Here is a 19630-nt window from a genome sequence, read left to right as displayed (position 1 = left end):
ACACTTCCTTGGGTACGGCAGTTTGATAACTCGCCTTGGCTAAGTCGACTGATAACTCGCCTTGGCTAAGGATGCTGTTGCTTAATGCCAGATCAGTGGTAAATAAGACATTTATTATTGATTACTTTTTCTCTTCGTGGGAGTTAGATTTTTGATTCATTACTGAAACATGGCTTACTACTGGGGACTTAAGCCCTTTCTCTGAACATCTACACCCAGATTGTTCGTTTTTTAATTCACCTCATACAACGGGCCACGGTGGGAGACTGGTCTCTATTTTTAAAGATACGTTTTCTTGCCACCCACTTATGGATTATGAATATAGGAGGTTTTAGTTGCTGCTGTTTTCATTGGATCTGAATTGCCCACTCTTGGTTGCTCTGATATACCACCCACTCAATTCTATGTTTAACTGTTTCAGACTCACTCGCTCCTGTTAAGACTTTAAAACTTAAACCTAGGTCTGAGCCTTGGATTGACGATAACATACACTCTTTGAGGCAGATCTGTAGCAGAGCGGAGTGTAAGTGGAAAAAGGACAGGCTCCAGATTTCCTTTGAAATACCAGTGATTCTTTATCCAAATTCCAGGTGGCAGTCAGAGTATCAAAGTCCAGGTATTTTGCAGAAATCATTAACAAGAATTACCATAGACCCAAAACTCCTTTTACTATTTTTAATGCTGTTGTTAATCCAACAGTTTGTGAGTACCCAGCTGTGTCAAAAACTGTGTGATTCCCCTGTTTTTGATTCTTCCATTCCCTTTGTTTGTACTGCTGAATGCAGTCAGTTAGATAGGTTAAACCTATCTCTTTTATAAATCTTCAAGAAATTATGGGTCAGTTAAAGCCATCAGGCTCCACCATTGATGTTATTCCTCCAAGTTTTTGATATAGTGGGTCCCTACTTTTTGAATATGATAAATCGATGTTTTGAAACTAGTATTGTACCTGATGTGTTAAAACATGCTACAGTTTATCCTTTGCTGAAGAGACCAATCTTAGATCTTCTTTTAGCACATTTTAGACCTTTTTCTAATCTGTCGTTTATTACAAAGATTTTAGAGAAAATAGTTTTACAACAACTGCAGAGTTTTCTAGATGAAAATAAGATCTTTAAGGTTTTTCAATCAGGTTTTAGAAAACACCACTCGACAGAGACAGCACTTTTGAAGGTTTTAAATGATATTTTACTAACTGGCGACGTTGAGGACTTTGTGCTTGTGCTCCTAGACTTGAGTGCTACATTCGATACAGTGGACCATGCTGTCCTTCTTGCTTGCTTGGAGCACTGTGCTGAAATAAAAGTAAGTGCACTTAAATTATTTAAATCATATCTTTCTGATAGAAGTTTTAAAGTAAACATTGGTAAACATTCATCTGAGTCAGCTCCTCTTTCGTGTGGAGTTCTGATGGCTTGGAAGCACTTATGATATGTTTATCTGATGTGAAGGCTTGGTTGTCCTTACATTTTCTTAATTTTAATGAGAGTAAAACTGAAATAATCGTGTTTGGTCCGTCTGATTCTTTCAGTACTCCCAAAATAAATATTGTGATTTATCATTTTCTGTGAAGCCTTGGGTTAAAAATCAGTGTGTGGTTTTTGATGATGGTCTGAAATTTGACAAACACAGTAGTTAAATCATGTTTCTTTCAGCTTTGACTACTAGCAAGTTTTTCTAGTAAAAATTTTGAAAAAGTAATTCATGCCTTTATTACATCGAAGCTGGATTACTGTAACTGTAACTAGGCAAATCAGCTTTATCCCGCTTGCAGATAGTTCAAAATGCAGCTGCAAGACTTTTAACTAGTACTTAAAAACAAGATCACATTGCGCCGGTGTTACAGTCCTTGTATTAGTTGCCTGCGTGATATAGAGTAAATTTCAAAATTCTTCTTTTAGTTTTTAAATCATTAAATGGTTTGGCTCCTCTTTATCTTTAAATTTTGTACACAATTTTTCCATATTAATATTCATGTAATTTTCTGTCCCTAACCTTTGTGATGATTCTGTGACTTTAAAACTACAGCCACCAGATGTATCGACTAACTGACTGAAGTTGTCACAACTAGTGCTGTCAGGAGATTACATATTTAAACATCACTTTTTGTCGCTAAACACGAATAATCGCAGATTTTGAAAATGCTAAAAATGTACTCAATATATACTTTTCTTGTCAAAATGTATTTATTTCCTTCTTAAGAAAACGAAACAGTAGGTAACAACAATGCTTTATTAATGTTTTCTAAACAAAGCCTTCTACAGAATAAAGATAAAAATACACTAAAATAGCACCAATGCAAGTAACATTAAACATTTGAACTGAAAGAGCAAGTCCTCGGGTTGAATATACATTGCAACTCCCATTAAGGGCGTTTTCACGCCTGGCTCACACGGCAATCGCACTCAAATCTGCACTAAAACAATCGGCCCGAGACTGCCTGAACGAGGTGGTCTCGGACCGATTGCAAATTAACTCTGGAGTGGTTCGCTTGTGGTGAGAATGCAAACCAACCCAATGGACCAAATAATTATATGTATAAACAATTATATAGCTGAGGGATCTTTGGATAAGACATCTGTAGATCAGCACTTCTCAGTAATTCATCAAAATGTGGATATAGCCTTTTGACAACAATATTAGATATAATTGCACATTAAAAATAGGAGATGTTATATAATTCTGAGGTAACTTTAGTACATTTTAGAGGTAATTTCTCTCATTTGGATAGCGGCAGAACATGGGTAGGACAGCATTAGCAAATTTTGACATATAACAAACATTTATATGCAGCTTTACTATGCTGTGTATGTGCGAGAGAGAGACCTGTAAGAACGAGCATGCTTCAATGGAGAAATAAAGCAAAAGCAACTAATGACAGATAAAAATAACCATGAAGGAAACTTTACAAACTCGTATCCATCCTAGTGACAAATATTTTGTATTTGGAGCACAACCTCATATGGCGATACTCAAAAATTCTCAAATTTGTAATGGTTGACATTTTTTACATGCATATTATTTTAACGGTATATCAATGGATGAGCTTAATCCTGGAACAGCAACAAACATAGTGACCAATAAGGGGACAGCTGGCTCACGTTCACTTTTATTGATATAGTTCTGGTCCATTTTGAAATGTTGCCTTGTGAAACCGAACTGAACCAAGAAGAAAATGCAATATTGTAATGATTTAGTCCCCGTTTCGGAACAAAGCAAACGTCTACAGGTCTGAAAAAGCCACAGCCTCCATAATATCAAAGGGATAATTCACCCAAAATTGAAAATTCTCTCATCATTTGCTCACCCTCATGCCATCCCAGATGTGTATGACTTTCTTCCACTGATCACAAACAAAGATTCTTAGAAGATCACCTCTGTATGGCCATACAATGCTAGTGAGTGGCGATCAGAACTCTGAAGGTCCAAATATCACAAAGACAGTCTAAAAGAAATAAATAGGACTCCAATGATTTAATAAATGTCTTCTGAATCAATCCAATCAGTTTTGGGTGAGATCAAACCAAACTTTAACTCCTTTTTCACTATAAATCTTGACTTTGCTCATACATCAAGCACTAGGAACTCCTAGTCTTACTCCTGTCATATCTATGTATAGAAGACACAGTAAGAGAAGTATATCGATATTCCGAACACAGCCATGTAATGACACTTCATTCAAATTGTCCAGTAATCGTAGCTGATGCATTAAAAGCTCAGTAGCAATGGCTACAAAGCTGAAATGATATTAGCTTTGATCAGAGCGTCGAAAGACCCTCAATGAGAGGCTCCAAACAAGCAAGCTGGCCACAGCGGTCCCTCATCATTGCGCTAGTGTGTTAACTTGAAATACTTTGGTAAAATTCCAACTTGCAAAGGATTTGAAGTGCTATAATTTTGTCACAAGTCCCATTTGTTTGTTTGCAAGAGGTCCTTTCTCCACATTATCATTGACACAGAATCGCTGTTGTGTGTACATCCATGTATTGTCTCCGCTGGACACACTACTAAGGTTTTGCCCTATTCCAACCAGTGTTTAGAACACACACACACACACACATAGCTGGGTAAAATGTCAAAATCTAATGTGAAAATTGGTAAATGTGTTTACAAATATGTAAAAACCGTGATTAAGTATAATGAACACTATGAATCATAGGCATTAAAGGCATCGTGACATCCTTTTTTGTTTTTTTATTTGTTCCTTGATGTTCACTTATAATATTAGTGAAGTAGAATGATAATTTTCCACCCTCATTCTGACCATCTGAACCCCTCAGTTTTAGTGCTGCTTCACCTTTAAGACTTGACGGGTAACGCCCACTGTTCTGATTGGCTCTCTGCTCTTGACTGACCTGCTCTCTCTACTTGCCATCTCACTTCTCATCACTACTGGGCAGAGCTTCGAAAATGATTAAAGGTAAAGTAGGCATTGGTGTGTTATTGCGGAGGTGGTCAGATGCAAATGTCTACACCAGTGTCACCACAATGTAAAGGAAGCCGAGAACAAGTCACTTTGGCAGCTTGGTTTCAACAAATTGGTTTTGGGTTCTGAAACTTACAGTATGTTTTTATATTACAATTGTTTTCCCCTGAAATGCATGAATTTTGACAGCTCTAGTTACAACACAAAAAGTGTTGCTCCTGAAATTGAATTTGCTCACTTTGACAACTTTGGACAATGCTTTTTTATATGAATCTGTAGATTACTTAATTGGCTGAAACTCTTCCCACATGAAGTACAGTGGAACGGCTTCTCTCCAGTATGCACTCTCTCATGTGATTTCAGGTGTCCTGATGTAATGAAACTCTTTCCACAAAAAGAACAAACACAAGGCTTCTCGTGTGCATGAGTTATCAGGTGTAACTTCAGCTGTGATGCACACGTATAAGTCTTCCCACACTGATCACAGTTAAATGGCTTTATTCCATAGTGAAAGCGCAGATGAAGTGTGAGATTTCTTGATTGTGTGAAACTCTTTCCACATTGAGAGCATGTAAATGGTTTCTCTCCAGTGTGAATTCTCATGTGACGCTTAAGATCTCCTTTATATGTAAAACACTTGCCACACTGAAGGCAGGTGAAGGGCTTTTCTCCAGTGTGGATTTTCATGTGAGTCTTAAGGTTTCTTTTATATAAGAAATTGTTTCCACATTGGGGGCATGTAAAAGGCTTCTCTCCGGTGTGAATTCTTACGTGAGCGTTCAGGTCTCCATTTCGTGCAAAACTCTTTCCACAGTGAGAGCAACTATAACATTTTTTGTCTCTTGTTCTTGGAGATCTTTTCTGTGAGAAATGATTTTCAGTTTTTGAGCCACTAAAAGATTCTTCACCAGTCTTTCTGTACTGATGTTTCTCGTCCATGTCATTCAGTTCTTCATTTTCCTCTTTCAAGTCTAAAATGAGAAGTAAATAAAGACAAATGAGAAAGAAAAAAATTAAATGACCCTCTATTTAAAAGGCATTAAGCAGCAAAGGCCAACTATCTACTTTGTGACCTCAGATATGCTGAAAGTTCTGCAATTCTCATGATGATACTAGAGTTTCTTAACTATAGGATTACTGTTTCTATGATTTTATAACTACAGCTGCAACATCTAGGTGAACCGTCTTAAGCTTTTTTTTTTTACTTAAGGCATGATTTTTCAATCTCAATTAATTAAGCACACAATTAAGACTTGAAGACATCACAGCATCATTTTCTGTAAAACTGCTTTGAAATGAAAATGTGTTATGAAAAGCACTATTCAATTAAATGTGACTCAACTTCAGTGGTGGTGATTTTATTTTTGTAATCAAGTACTGCTACTGAAGAAATAATATTTCTTAGTACTCAAGTAAATTATGACTCAAGTAAGAGTAAATAAGTAGTTTGCCAAAAAACTACAAGTAATTATGTTTCAAGTTACTTATATATATATATATATATGAGCATATACGCTTCCATTTTTAGAACACAAAGACATTTTTGCTCTTGAAAGAAACGTATGCTTCCTTTCATCACAGATGCATTAAATTGATAAAAAAAATACTGTAAAAATCATTAATTGCCAATATTATTACATTTGAAATAATTGTTTTAAGTCATATTTAATCAATTTCTTCTTTACCCATGATAGCATACATACACTGTTTTATAAGGAATAAGTGACATTCTAAATGGCTAATTTGGTACCCAAGAAAATTGGCATTTAAAATGGTTGCACTACCATGCGGAAATCACAATTCACTGGGTTTTTTCCCCATTTGCTGAGGTATGAGTAACACTTGCTCATAGTGCTGTACTGCACTTATTACAGTTGGAATAATAATTCTTAATTAACATAATGGTTAACATATTGAGATATTATTAAGTAAATTGTAGCATTTTATTACTCATACCTTCTTTATATAACATCCATCCCGTGCGACAAGGCAGGGAAGTACAGTACCATGAGAAAGTGTTATGCGCTAGGACAGTTTATTTTGAACAAGAGTGATGAACGTATTCGGAATTTAACGTGGGAGCACAATTCCGAACTGATGCGGATTGATAGAAGGGAAAGCCCGTCTGTGCACACGATGGTGCGAGAGATCGGATGGTGAGGAACAAAAATTATGTTCAGCGAAAAGTCAAAAGAAGATCGCAATGTATGTAACTGTAACTTTATCAGATATTTATAAAACACAGAAACGCTTTGCGGGAGCATTTTTTGCCCCATATTTTGAATTTCGGGGAGATTTTTGTTTTGAGTCCCTGTTAATTTCCGATACTATTGGCAATGTATCCTTCTAAAGTTTATAAAAATTTGTTTTAGACATATAGTAGCAAGTAAACAAGATATCCCCACATATATGTCAAACTACATTGTGTTAATGTTTGACACAGTTAAAACATTTCCCTACCTTAAAAACAAGTGATGTTTGATCAGTGGTTAAATGCGTTCAGACGGTTCCCTCGTACATAAATGAACAGCTAGTTTCTAGAATAAAATTAAATATGCAGAAAATCACAGTATTACAGTTCTTGTGTAGTGACAGGGCAGAACGTCTTGGAGAAATTAAAGAGAGGACGGCGGCAGTTTATGAGAGCTGTTGTGCTCATGATGCTGTGCCCGGCAGGCTTCCATCGTTTTAGCACGTTTTAGTTTATAAACAGATTTAGCACTTATAACTTCACAAATATGATGTATTTTTTGTACTTCGTAATTGTGGTGAAAAATAACTGTAGCCAAGAATACTTTATCAACTCGAGTAAAAGAACTACTATTTATTCATACTTAAAATTGACTTAAGTACTTTAACAAGATTAGTTGTAATTAGTTACTTTCCACTTCTGCTTGACTTGATTTAATGTTCCTCAAAACGGTCATTATGAAGGAATACCAACCTCTTTGTTCCTCAGTATCTCTCATTCTGCATGGTTCTGTAACACTGATGTCTTCACTCTCCTCTTTAAACTCTTTAACAGTCTTCATTTTTGCAGTATGTCAATAGAGCTCAGTTCTTCCTCTTTATAAACCACCACCTTTCTTCACTTGTAGGATGATGGCATTTATTGGTCAATTGCCGAGGAGGTGGTTTCACTGCAGGGGTGAATCATGGAGATTTGGTGTGATGGAGCACAATATCTGCCAAAAACATATTCATTAATTTATACAATATTACCTTATTTTAGGAAATGTCATTAATTTAAAATGGCGATAATATGCAGCAGAACACATGACACTGTGCCGAAATGGCACATCCCTCCCTCTCGTCATCATTGCCCCGTATCTGAGGGACGTCTTTCAGGCAGGTTCACGACAGGATTGGGCAGTAGAGAGAGAAGAGGTACATTTTAACAAGCCTCTTTTGGGCAGTGGATGATGAGGCACACCTGATGTGAATATAGCCTCATCAACGGTGCCATAAAAATGTAGAATGTAAAATCACTTCTAACCCGCTAATCAAAACCAGATCGAGTTGACATAATAAGCTGAATTAAAAGGTGCACTCAGTAATTGTTTTTTGTATGTCAAAGTAATTTATATTAGAGTACACTGACACCTAGTGACCTGGATGCTGCATGATTCACATTGAAGAGTTGTGTTACAGATGCCATTGTAGAAATTCACTATACACAGTGAATCAGGATTAATTTAATCCACAAATGAAATTGTCCAATAACAGGGTAGTTACTGCGATTAAGCAAGTAGTATTCAGCTGGTCATGTGATTCTAACATGGCTTCCCCCATGAGGCGCCTCTGCTCCATGTAGAATAAAACAGCTTTAAGGTTACCAATGAACTCACATCAGGGTTGTGCCCCATTAAAAAAAAATGAACGAGAAATGCCAATTAAATAACAGAATTTGGTCTGAATTTGAATTGAGGTAGAAAAAGGTAGTAGAATTAAATTGGCATACATTTTAAAGAAATGAATGGCTATTTTTAAGGTTTTTTTTGAATGGGGTATTTCCAGAAACATTACAGTGAGATAAAAAAAAAAGACTTAAGATCAGGTAAATGCAGTAAAAACAATGAAAGATGTATTTGATTACAGTAGATTTTCAGTCCAAGTAATGTAACTAAATGCAGCTTTTTAGTTACAACATACTAAGATTCTTTTTAAGTCGAACCAATAAGCTCAGCAGAGAGTTGGATTAATGCATTTAAATTGGCCTACACACAAAGTTTATAAATGTCATCAGTTTATAACTCCATTTCAACCTCATCCCAGCATGCACTTGGGCATGAAAATGTTTGCAATGTTTGCATTTTTGTTGTTGATTTTGTTGTCATGGTAGGCAACTTGTTTTGTAATATCAGGAGGAGTTTTTTCTCTAATAAAATCATTAATTTGTTGATTGAAGTGTTGAGGTCTGTGCAAGGCATTTTAAAAACAGTTTTTGTTGTTTTTTTCACAGGTGTTCATGTGAGGAGTAAAAATGTGATATTATTGGATTAAGACAGCAAGCACATCTCTATCCATGAAATATAGGTTTATAGAAATGAGATGTTGAGATGCTCAGAATATTGAACAGTTTAAATAAAGGAAACAGCTGTCATAGGACTAAGTTGAGAGTTTAACATTTGTAAAGCATACTTAATTTTAATGTTATTGTTAAATATGTCAAATTAATTTGTACAACTACTATGGAAGTCAGGGCAGATTGACATTTTAAGTTAAGTACATTAATTCAACTTAAAAAAAAAATCAATACAATACAAAAATTGATGTACAAACATCCATTTTTACAGTTTTAATAATCAATAATAAATAATCTATTTTTTGAATATTTTCGGGAAGTATTTTTATAGCAAAAACAAAACTTATTTGATGGCTGTGTTAATTTTAGCTTTATTTTATTTCTTTAGACAAATGTTGTGTCTAAAAAGATCAATTTATTTCTACCTATTAGGGGGAAAATAGGCATACATGGTAAAACATAACATAATTGTTTGCCACAAAATGTGTCTTCGACTAATGAAAGTCCAAGTGGTGAGTGTTTTGACAGAGGAAATGGAATTTATTGAATTGCAATTCAAAGAAATTCAAAACAGTCAGTAATTCCAATTCCAGTTCAAATTTTAACTCATGAATTGAAAGGGAGTCATTTCTGAATTTTGCACAACCCTGTCTCACATGGTGTTTATTACAAATATATGTATAAATTGTGAATTTTATTCATTATAACTTAGATTTGTTGCAATATAAAAGCATACATAATTTACTCGGACCGTTATAAATTATTTTGGATGATTACAAAATATAAGTCTCTTTTTTTCCACATAAAGCTAAAATGGTAAATGGTCTGCACTTATATAGCGCCTTTTTAACCTTAACGGTATTCAAAGCACTTTACACTGTCACTCATTCACCCATTCGACACCAATGGCCGCAGAGCTACCATGCAAGGCGCTAGCCCATTGGGAGCAACTTGGTGTTCAGTGGAGTCATGTGGGCTGGGATTTGAACCACCAACCCTGTGATTAGTGGCCGACCCGCTCTACCAACTGAGCCACAGCCGCCCCAAATATAAAGCCCCCCTATGAACTGCCTTAAGTGCCTCCCATGCCACGCCCACAGAGGACACCAAGCACCAGTTGGTTTCTACATAAACATTGACTTCTGTCTTTAAAAATGTTTTGAAATTCAGGTTCTTGTAGAAGAAATGTATTAAAGCGGCATCTATATAAATGTTATTTTCTCTAATGCGGCAACATCTCTAAATACACCAAAGCATGATCTCAAACTAAAATGTTCTTAATTGAGCAGTCAGTGGTAGATGGAATAAGTGACTTGGATATATATAAAAAAAAAAATCTAGAGTAAATCTTATGAACTGATGAAAAAAAGGTGTAGTCCCTCCCAGATGGATTCAGAGGTCTCCAAATGTCTGTAAAACCAAGATTTGTACACATCTTCTGAAGTGTAAATGTTGCTGTAAAGGATCTACACGGCTTCCTCTCCCAGCGGCTTGTAGCTTCCTCTCAAAATCTATGAAAAAAGTGCTGATCATCAGTGTTGGGTGAAAATACAGTGATGTGAAACTATTTGCCCCTTCCTGATTTCTTCTATTTTTGTGCATTTTTCATACTAAATGATATTAGATCTTCAAATGAGATATAAAACAAAGACAACCTGAATAAGCACAAAATACAGCTAAAGCATCTCAATCAGGCTCAAATCAGAACTTTGACTTGGCCACTCCAAAACTTAATTTAGCTTCTTTGAGCCATCAGATGTGGACTCACTCCTATCCTTTGGATCATTGTCTTGCTGCATAATCCAGTTGCCCTTGAGTTTCAACTCACGGATTGATGACAGGACATTCTCCTTCAGAATTTTCTGGTAGCGAGGATAATTAATGTTTCCCTCAATTATTGCAAGTCGCCTTGGCCCTGAAGCAGCAAAGCATCCCCACACAATCACACGAACACCACAATGCTTGACCGTTGTTATGATGTTCTTTTTGTGGAATTCTGTGTTTGATTTATGCCAGATGTTTTCGCCTCACCACACTTCCATGGATGCTATTTTTGGCCAGTGTCTTTCTGATAGTGGAGTCATGAATAGTGACCTTTATTGATACAAGAGAGGCCTGCAGTTCATTGGATGTTGTCCTTGGCTTTTTTGTGACTTCCTGGATGAGTCGTCGCTGTGCTCTTGGAGGAATTTTGGAAGGTTGGCCATTTCTGGCATGGCTAATTACGGTCAAATTTTCTCCATTTGGAGACGATGGCTCTCACTGTGGCTATTTAGAATCCTAGAACCTTTGAAATAGCTTTTTAACCCTTCCCAGACTGAAGTATTTCAATCACCTTTTCCCCCCCTCACCATTTCTGGAATTTCCTTCACCCATGGCATAGTGTGCTACTGGTTGAGACCTTTTAGCCAACTCCATGCTCCTGAAAAAGTTCTATTAAGGTATTGATTTGATTGAACAGGGCTGACAGTTATCAGGCCATGTGTGTCTAGTCCAGCTGAACCCCATTATGAATGCAGTTTCATAGATTTGTGGACTAAGGGGCCAAATACTTATTTCACACAGGCCCAGTTGGTATTGGATAACTTAAAAACTGTAAATGATTTGTGTTCACTCAGATTGCCTTTATTAAGTTTGAATTTTTGAAAACAATCAGGAGAGGGGAACAGTGAGACAGGTAAGGCTCTTTATTGTCTGCCTTCAGTTCAAAAACTCCCTGTAGCTTCTCAAAACACTAACTTCTCAAACACAGACGCTGCACTCTAGTCTGGCTCTCTCCCCTGGGAGACATAATTTAGCTCAGGTGCAGGCGTCCTTCCCGCCTTCCCTCTCCGGACGGCCTCCTGACCACACCTCTGCTACCACAACTACTTTCCAACATTGATGTAACAATCAAATCCTGAACAACCCACAGAACAAAAAAAAAAAGTTTCAACCCCACGCACAACAGTCCAAACTGGCCTCCCCTGAAATCCGACGGTCAATGCACGCTCACAATATTTTCCACAACACTATTGCTACTAGATTGCTCACGTCCGGTGTTTTGTTTTGCACATAAACTGTGCCATTAAATTGCACAAAAAGGTATTCCATAAAATAAGCCCCAGTAAATAATCACATTGAACCCACAAAGTGAACCAATTAACTCAGCAATAAGTCAATAAATAAAAAATAAGAGCCAGTAGGCAGCCAACACAATAACACACCCTCTCAGACTGCATCAGTGAAATGTACGATGTGAAGTCTGTATTGTTGACTGAGTGCAGGCAAAATTACCCACTCGCACCATTGATTTAATGAAGTCCATAGCTTGTCGTGGGCATGTGAAATCTTGCAACCACCCTTGGCATAAATTCTCAGCTTAACAGGAAAAACCAGTGCGAAACACACCTTCTGTTGATACAATTTTTTTACAGTCTATGACTCAAGCAAAGCGCAACGGATATAATCGGGCAAATTCCGGAAAAACTATGATGTTGTGGTCCTCAAAGCACAACTTGCCTTTATTCCTCACTACTCCTAGAACAAAGTCTCTATCAGCCGACTGCAAGAATCTTGCCAGGATAGATTGGGGTCTGTCACCCACAGGAAGCTGACTGAAAACTCTGTGTGCGTGCTCAATTTCGAGTCGGTGTTGATACAATTCAGAATAAGCCCATCCAAAACTTCACCATATTTTGATCTTCCTTTCCCTATGGGATTCCAACGAAATAAACATGATTACGCCTGCTCCGATTTTCCATATCCTCTTGTTTTTCCCAAAAGCATTGCACATCAGCCTTGGCAGCAAGGCGGGTTAGCCTGTAGCTCTCTTTCAGCCGACTCCAGAAACTACCTGTTTTTCCAACATAGTCCATTCTTGTGATCAGGGTTGAAAATTTCACCTCCATAAAGGTGATTGCTCAAAGAATTTCTGGGTGGCCCTCCAAACCAGTCGAGATTTTCATCAGCGTTGCAAAATGTTGACTGGCTAGGTGTTCCCGCTGATTTATCAACCTGTGGAGTCAATTGCATATAGGTGTAAATCATTCATTTATTATGGGCTGCACCTGGAGGGAGGGAACAGAGATGATCTGTGTGAGGTTACATGCCATCCAGCTTGACGTAGTGGAGTGGAGACTGCGGAAGAGCGGCAGGAGGAGGAACTGAAGCTACCGATTCAACGAGTCTGTGCAGCGCTCTCAAACTAATCCTAAAGTAACGGTGACTTCAATCACTATATGTCTGGTGTTTGGCAATAGTTAACAATTACTCTATTCTCATTTCCTCCCTGGTGACAGTTGCCGAGCATTGGCGATTTGTTTACTTCCTGGATAGCCAGCATTATGGAAGTGATCTCAGCACGGGGGGAGCTGACATTGGTCCAGCGAGTCTGTGCGATTCTGTGCAGCACTCTCAAACTGATCATAAAGGAACGGTAATTTCCAGTGCTAGTTGTTGGCAGGTGGTAATGTGATTGTGTGGTTCAGCGCACTTACTCCAGTTTAACTTCCCTCTTGGAGGTAATTGGTGGTCTCTGGAGGCACTTCCTGGATTGACGGCAAATGGGAGGTGATCTCCTCGCATCACTGGCTCAGCCAGGGGAGGGGACTGAGTTTGAACAAGAGCTAAATGAGGGTTTCTTTTTTAGGTGTTTGTGTATACAACATTGAGTGTGGTGTATTTATAGGGTTTTTCCATTTTTTTATGTGAGGAAGGATTTCACTGGTGTAAGGGACCCTAATTAGCACTGAAATTACTGTATGCCAAGTGCCCATTACCCTTCTCATCAAGGCTCTTTACATTTTAATAATTGTTTATTTTTTTATTGAACTCTCGCTTGTTGTGATGTGTGTCCCGGGATGCCCGAGGCTGTTTTGGCGACATCTGTTCTTCGCCAGAATATAATAGAAAATAATAAACATGAGCAAGGCCTAAATATTACTACAGTACATCTCATGGCTGTCGCCAAAAGACGAAGAACAGATGTCGTTCCGTTACGTTCCGTTATGCATGTGAAATAAAAAAATGTCTGAATGTACTCAAACCTGAATATTATTGATTGAACTGTAAATATGCTTAAAGTAGACAACTGTTAGTAGCAAAATGTGCTAAATACACTGCTGGAAACCAGTGAGCTAAACATTAAAAATGCAAAACAAATGAGGCCCACCAACCCAAAAGTTTCTGCCTACACTACTGGATGGTAATGATGATGATGAAAGCAAACTGGAATTGGTTGAAGCAAGATGGTGCCGGTGTCTGTGCTATACTGTCTGTGGTCCTCCTTAATTTTGCCTCTGTCTTTTGCTATGCTTCTATTTGTCTTTTCTAACCTCCAAATGCAACTGCAACTCTACATTTGTTTACGACAGTCTAAGACTACTTAATATTCGTAGTGTGGTCGCTGCCCTGCCTAAGTTTGAGGTCTGCAGATCGTGTCTCTGCCTCCCACCATTGTCCTCTCACCCCCCCCCCATACCTGTATTGGCTTCTTGTGGAACTGCCTCGACGGAGACGCCGAAGAAGGCGTGAAAGCATGGGGTGTCGCAGTGTGTCTCAGATCGGCTTTGTCGTGGGACTATGGCATGCAACTCTCTTCTTTCATGAGTGGATCTCAGCTCGCCCATCAATGCCGTGCTGGTCAGCGTTCTCAGGATGGCTTGTATCAATGACTGTGCCCTATTGTACCTGGAATCTTTTCAGCACCCCCTCACTGGATGTTTCATCGCTACCACCACGGAGAAGCAAATCTTCAAACCTTCCTCTACTGTGCCGCGAAACAGTATGAGATAGTTTCATCACAGCTGAAGATGGCTCTTATTAATGCCCGGTCTCTGGAAAACAAAACTTTTATTCTTCACATGCACTGGATTTTTTGTGTGTTACGGAGACTTGGATTAAGCCACGCAAATGATATCAATTTCCGGGACTGGTGCCTCATGGCTGTAATTTTTTAAACTCCCTGCATTTGTCTGATCGTGCAGTGGTCTTGTGACTGTTTTTAAAGACACTTTTCATTACAGATCTTATCCCACTGGCTTATTTCATTGTTTTGAGTTGAAACTCTTACAATTAGTCTTAGCAAATCCTATTGTTATTGCTCTAAGCTACTTTCTGTGCTTAGACCTAGACAAAAAAATAAAAGAGGTGATTGTGCATTTATGGTCACCAGTCCGAAACTATGCCCCTTCAATCTCAGCATTCAAGTCCTAAAGACTTACCCGTTTTCTTTGGCTTTTAATATACCATAATCATTGTGAAATTAAAATGTAATATGTTTTTACATTGTTTCCAGTTATCTGCTATAGCAACTTTTTTTTATGTATTTTTTATTTATACTGTACAGCACTTTGGTCAACCTTGGATGTTTTTAAATGTGCTTTATAAATAAATATTGATTGATTGATTGAAAACAAACAGTTCATTTATAATCCAAATAAGCCTCAAGAATAAAAGTCTCCAACAGGCCAGTCAAACACACAAAAAAGTCTCAATACAAGCCATGCAAACATGAAGTTCAACATTTCAAGCTTCAATAGGTCGAAAGGTCTTTAAAACATCAAAAGCTGTTTAAATCAATCCTGCAACCAAATAAACATTTCCATTCCTTAGCACAGTTACTCATATGATCTTGAGAAACAAACACTAAAAAATAAAAGAGTACCTATACAACTTACATGAGTGTTGAACACAAGAATATCCCTCAATCAGGGCTTTAGATTAAATTGAATTGGAAAATTCAGAATGAGCATACAACAATTCTTGCTTGTGCAGCTGCTTCAGTCTTCTTCTAGCTCACATTTATGCACAACTCTAAGAATAACTCCCTGGTTGTCACCTAATAGAGGCAGGGAGGAGTATTGCACCCATGATTTACTGGCTCTTCTTCTTGTTAATGGCCGCTCACTCCTTAGGAGTATTACCGCCACCTACTGAGTAGCTTACACGGGTCACACACACACACAGGTCACACACACAGGTCACACACACACAAGGATATAATGCCCCACCCACCCCAGAGGATCAGAACCCACGCTTCAGCTGGCGCTGCATGTTCAGCTCCTCCAGCTTCCACGTTGGGCTTCTCAACCTCCAGGATTGGCAGAAGCACCACAATCCCCATACATTATTTCCTGTGCTCTAGTCCTGTATTCTTTAAAAACAGCCCTATATGTCTGAGAATCTCTCAAACCCTTTCCCAAGAGGTCCGTGACATTTATTGGTCTATCCTTTATATTAAAAAGACTACTGCGTTGAACATCACATCACCATTTTCATGCTTCCCCATTATTACAAGTGTTGAATTGAATCCTGTGTGTCCCAGTCTTAATCTAGAAATCATTACTTCTTCCTTTCTATACCTTCCATAAAAGTGTTCTTTTCCTACTCATTTTGCAATATTATAATAACAACAGATTCTAAGTGTTCTAGACTGTAAATTATCCAATTCTTCTTCCATTCTGATTTAGATGCAGCCCCATACACTGCACATCCTTAGTCTTTACTAGAACCTATTAAAGCTTGATATACATGTAACAGTGAACTCTTGCTGGCTCCCCATTCATACTTGGCTATTGAATACAATTTATTATGCCTTTACATTTGTTTTCAATTTTCTTAATATGTCTCTTCCATGTTCATTTCTCATCAAATATTAATCCTAGATACTTGAATTCTGTCACTCTTTCTAGTGGTTGATCATGTAATTTCAGAATCATTTGTTCCATTTTCTTTGTAAAATCATATACTGAGTCTTTGGTACTGAAAGTTTGAATCCCCCATTTATTGACCATTCTTCAACTTCACATATTGTTTCTTGTATTCCTTTAACTACATTTCTTAAATTCCTACCTCTTTTCCATACTGCTCCATCATCAGCATATAATGCCTTTCCAATATTTGGATTAACTATTTCATATATATCATTAATCATTAAATTAAATTAAATTGGACTGATGACACTTCCTTGTGGAGTCCCATACGGTGCTGACATTTCTTCCCCTATTCTTACCTGAAATGTACGTTCAAATAGGAAATCTACTATCCAATTATACATTCTCCCCCCTATTACAAGTTTATTTAATTTAATTAAAAGTCCTTCCCTCCATAAAGTGTCGTATGCTTTTTCAATATCAAAGAAAACTGCAACAAGATATTCTTTCATTAGAAGTGCTTTCTTTGCATCATTTTCAAATAATATCAGAGCATCCATTGTAGATCTTTTTTCCTAAAACCACTCTGGTCTGGTGATAATATTTCATTTTTCTCCAAAAAGTTATTCAACCTTCTTACTATCATTTTCTCCATTACTTTGCACAATGTAGATTTGATTGCAGTTGGTCTATAGCTGTTAGATTTTGTTGCATCTTTCCCAGGTTTAACTATTGGTATCACTATTGCACTTTTCCAATCTGGCAAGTTTTTTAACATACTGTAACTGATCATGTTAATCTGTTGATAGCTATTTTTAACTCAAAATAATTCAAATCTTCATCCGCATTGCTAGCTACTCCTTGTTTTTCCATACGGACATTCTTTTTAAAAACGTATCATCCAAGTTTTCAATACTGTGGATTTTAGTGAAGGTTGTAGCTAAGACTTCTGCTTTTTTCCTTATTTGTAATGGCCATTTTCCCTTTCTCTTCTATTACAGGGATCTGCTTATAGTTATTAATACCATTCATTTTCCTAATCATTCTCCAAACCACATGCATTTCAGTCTCTCTCCCAATTGTACTGCAGAACTCTTGCTAAGCTTTTCTTTTTGCAATTGCCCTTTTCTTCTGATACTCTATGATTGTGTCTTGAGTTATTAATCTTATTAAAATTCAAAATGCCTTATTTCTTTCTTTAATTGCCACTGTGCAATTTTCTGACCACCATGGTACACTTTTCTTTTTCTTTCCATTATCTCTTATTAAAGGAATCGACTGTTTTGCAGCAAAGATAATTCCTTCTACTATTTTATTATATTTTTCCTCAACACTTCCTTCCAATTTCATATTATTGATATTTTCTTCACACAATATATAAAATTCCTTCCATTTTGCCCATTTAAATCTCCACCTTACACATTGATTAATATTTTGCTATTGTACTGCATTTTGGATTTCACATATTACTGGCCAATGATCACTGCCCATATTATCTTCATGCACTGTCCAAGTACATTTACCAGCTAATGCTGCTGACATTATTGTGAGATCTAAACATGATGTGCTACCTCTTGTTATATCCATTCTTTTTGGCTTCCCATCGTTCAAACAAACCAGTGAATGCTCTTCTATAAATTCTTCTATTATTTCCCTGTTATTATCAGTGTTTTTACTACCCCATAAACCATTATGTGCTTTAAAATCCCCCATACATAATAATTTTGCCCTGTGTGTCACCCATCACCTCTTTTATTTCTTTACGTGGCAGCTGTGGCTCAGTTGGTAGAGCGGGTTGGCCACTAAACGCGAAATACATGTAACTGAATTATGTACTTAAAATAAAAAATATAAGTAACTGTATTCCACTACAGCTACAATATAAATCATTGGTAATTAGAAAACGGTTACATTCAAAACGTATTTTGATTACTGACGATATTACTTTGCATTTTATTGTCATTTGTTTCATTTAATATTTAGTCCTTTCAGATGGAAAACATTTATATATATAAATGATGCAATCCAAAGTGCATATGAACAGCGGTGAAACACTTTCTTATGAAATGTTACATTCATACGAGCAGACAGAGATGTACGTTTGAAGTTTGGAGCAGAAGACATAGAATTAAACCTTGTGTAAATTGTCAGCTTTATGCTAAGCTAAAATGCTATTTCTAGCCATTTTACAAGCAGATGTTACCAGGCACGATCTTTTTATTTTAATCAAGAAAATTCACATTGGATCATAATTTCTTTTTTTCTTCTTCTAGTAAGTCCTTTGATATTAAGGCAAAAATCATAGTCTTCATAATAATTTTTGTATTGTTTTCCTGTAAAAATATATTAAAATCCTTAAATTAAGATCAGTTTGATTTATCTTGTTTTAGAGACAACAATGCATAAGATATTTAGGTTTTTCAGAGAATGCATTTTTAACATGTGTATTTTGTCTTACTGTACTGGCAGTTTTTATAAACAAGTTAAATAATCTACCAGTGCTGAAGAAGTAATCCAAAGTATTTAGAATACGTTACTGATTTTAAGTAATCTAATGGAATACGTTACAAATTACAGCATGTATTCTGTAATCTGTAGTGGAATACATTTCAAATGTAACCCTCCCAACCCTGGTTACGTATGCCATCAATGTACCACAAGAGCATTTTGAGAGCAGCCGGCTGGTACAGCGTCTGCAGTTGCTCCAAAGCTGCTGCTGCACAAGCTCTGAATGACGACAAGGCTCATTCACAATAGTTACATGTGTTTCATGGGCTGCATTCACAATTGTATACTTCTCATACTATTACTTTTTCTGCCATTTCAGACATAGGAGTTGTGTGGTAGTATGCCATTACTATGGTGTTTATTCTGACACCTTCAGTTCGGCGAAAACTCTCACAAGTCACAATGTTTTTTTATAACCGTACATCATGTTTATATCATGCTATATCACAGTATTTTTGTCATAGTAATATTATGTTTATTATTTAAATCAATTCAAAATACTGACTCCTTTATTGGTATTAAAATAATATAGGCTTT

At 37.0% G+C, this 19630-nt stretch overlaps 1 protein-coding gene across 1 annotated transcript; it reads right to left on the bottom strand.

Moving 5' to 3' along the window:
* Positions 1 to 2175: 2175 nt before the first annotated feature.
* LOC127644927 (gastrula zinc finger protein XlCGF49.1-like) lies at positions 2176 to 15713 on the bottom strand. Its single transcript, XM_052128383.1, has 4 exons — positions 15611 to 15713; positions 14413 to 14767; positions 7371 to 7611; positions 2176 to 5397 (listed from the first exon to the last, which is right to left on the bottom strand). Exons 3-4 carry the CDS (start codon positions 7456 to 7458, stop codon positions 4661 to 4663), a joined length of 825 nt encoding a protein of 274 aa, XP_051984343.1. The 5' UTR covers positions 7459 to 7611; positions 14413 to 14767; positions 15611 to 15713; the 3' UTR covers positions 2176 to 4660.
* Between the last annotated feature and the right edge of the window lie 3917 nt (positions 15714 to 19630).

The sequence above is a fragment of the Xyrauchen texanus genome, chromosome 6 (genome assembly GCF_025860055.1).
Source record: "Xyrauchen texanus isolate HMW12.3.18 chromosome 6, RBS_HiC_50CHRs, whole genome shotgun sequence".
Taxonomy (NCBI): domain Eukaryota; kingdom Metazoa; phylum Chordata; class Actinopteri; order Cypriniformes; family Catostomidae; genus Xyrauchen; species Xyrauchen texanus.
Note: the sequence above shows the minus strand (reverse complement) of the source record. Positions and strands in the feature narration are given on the sequence as shown.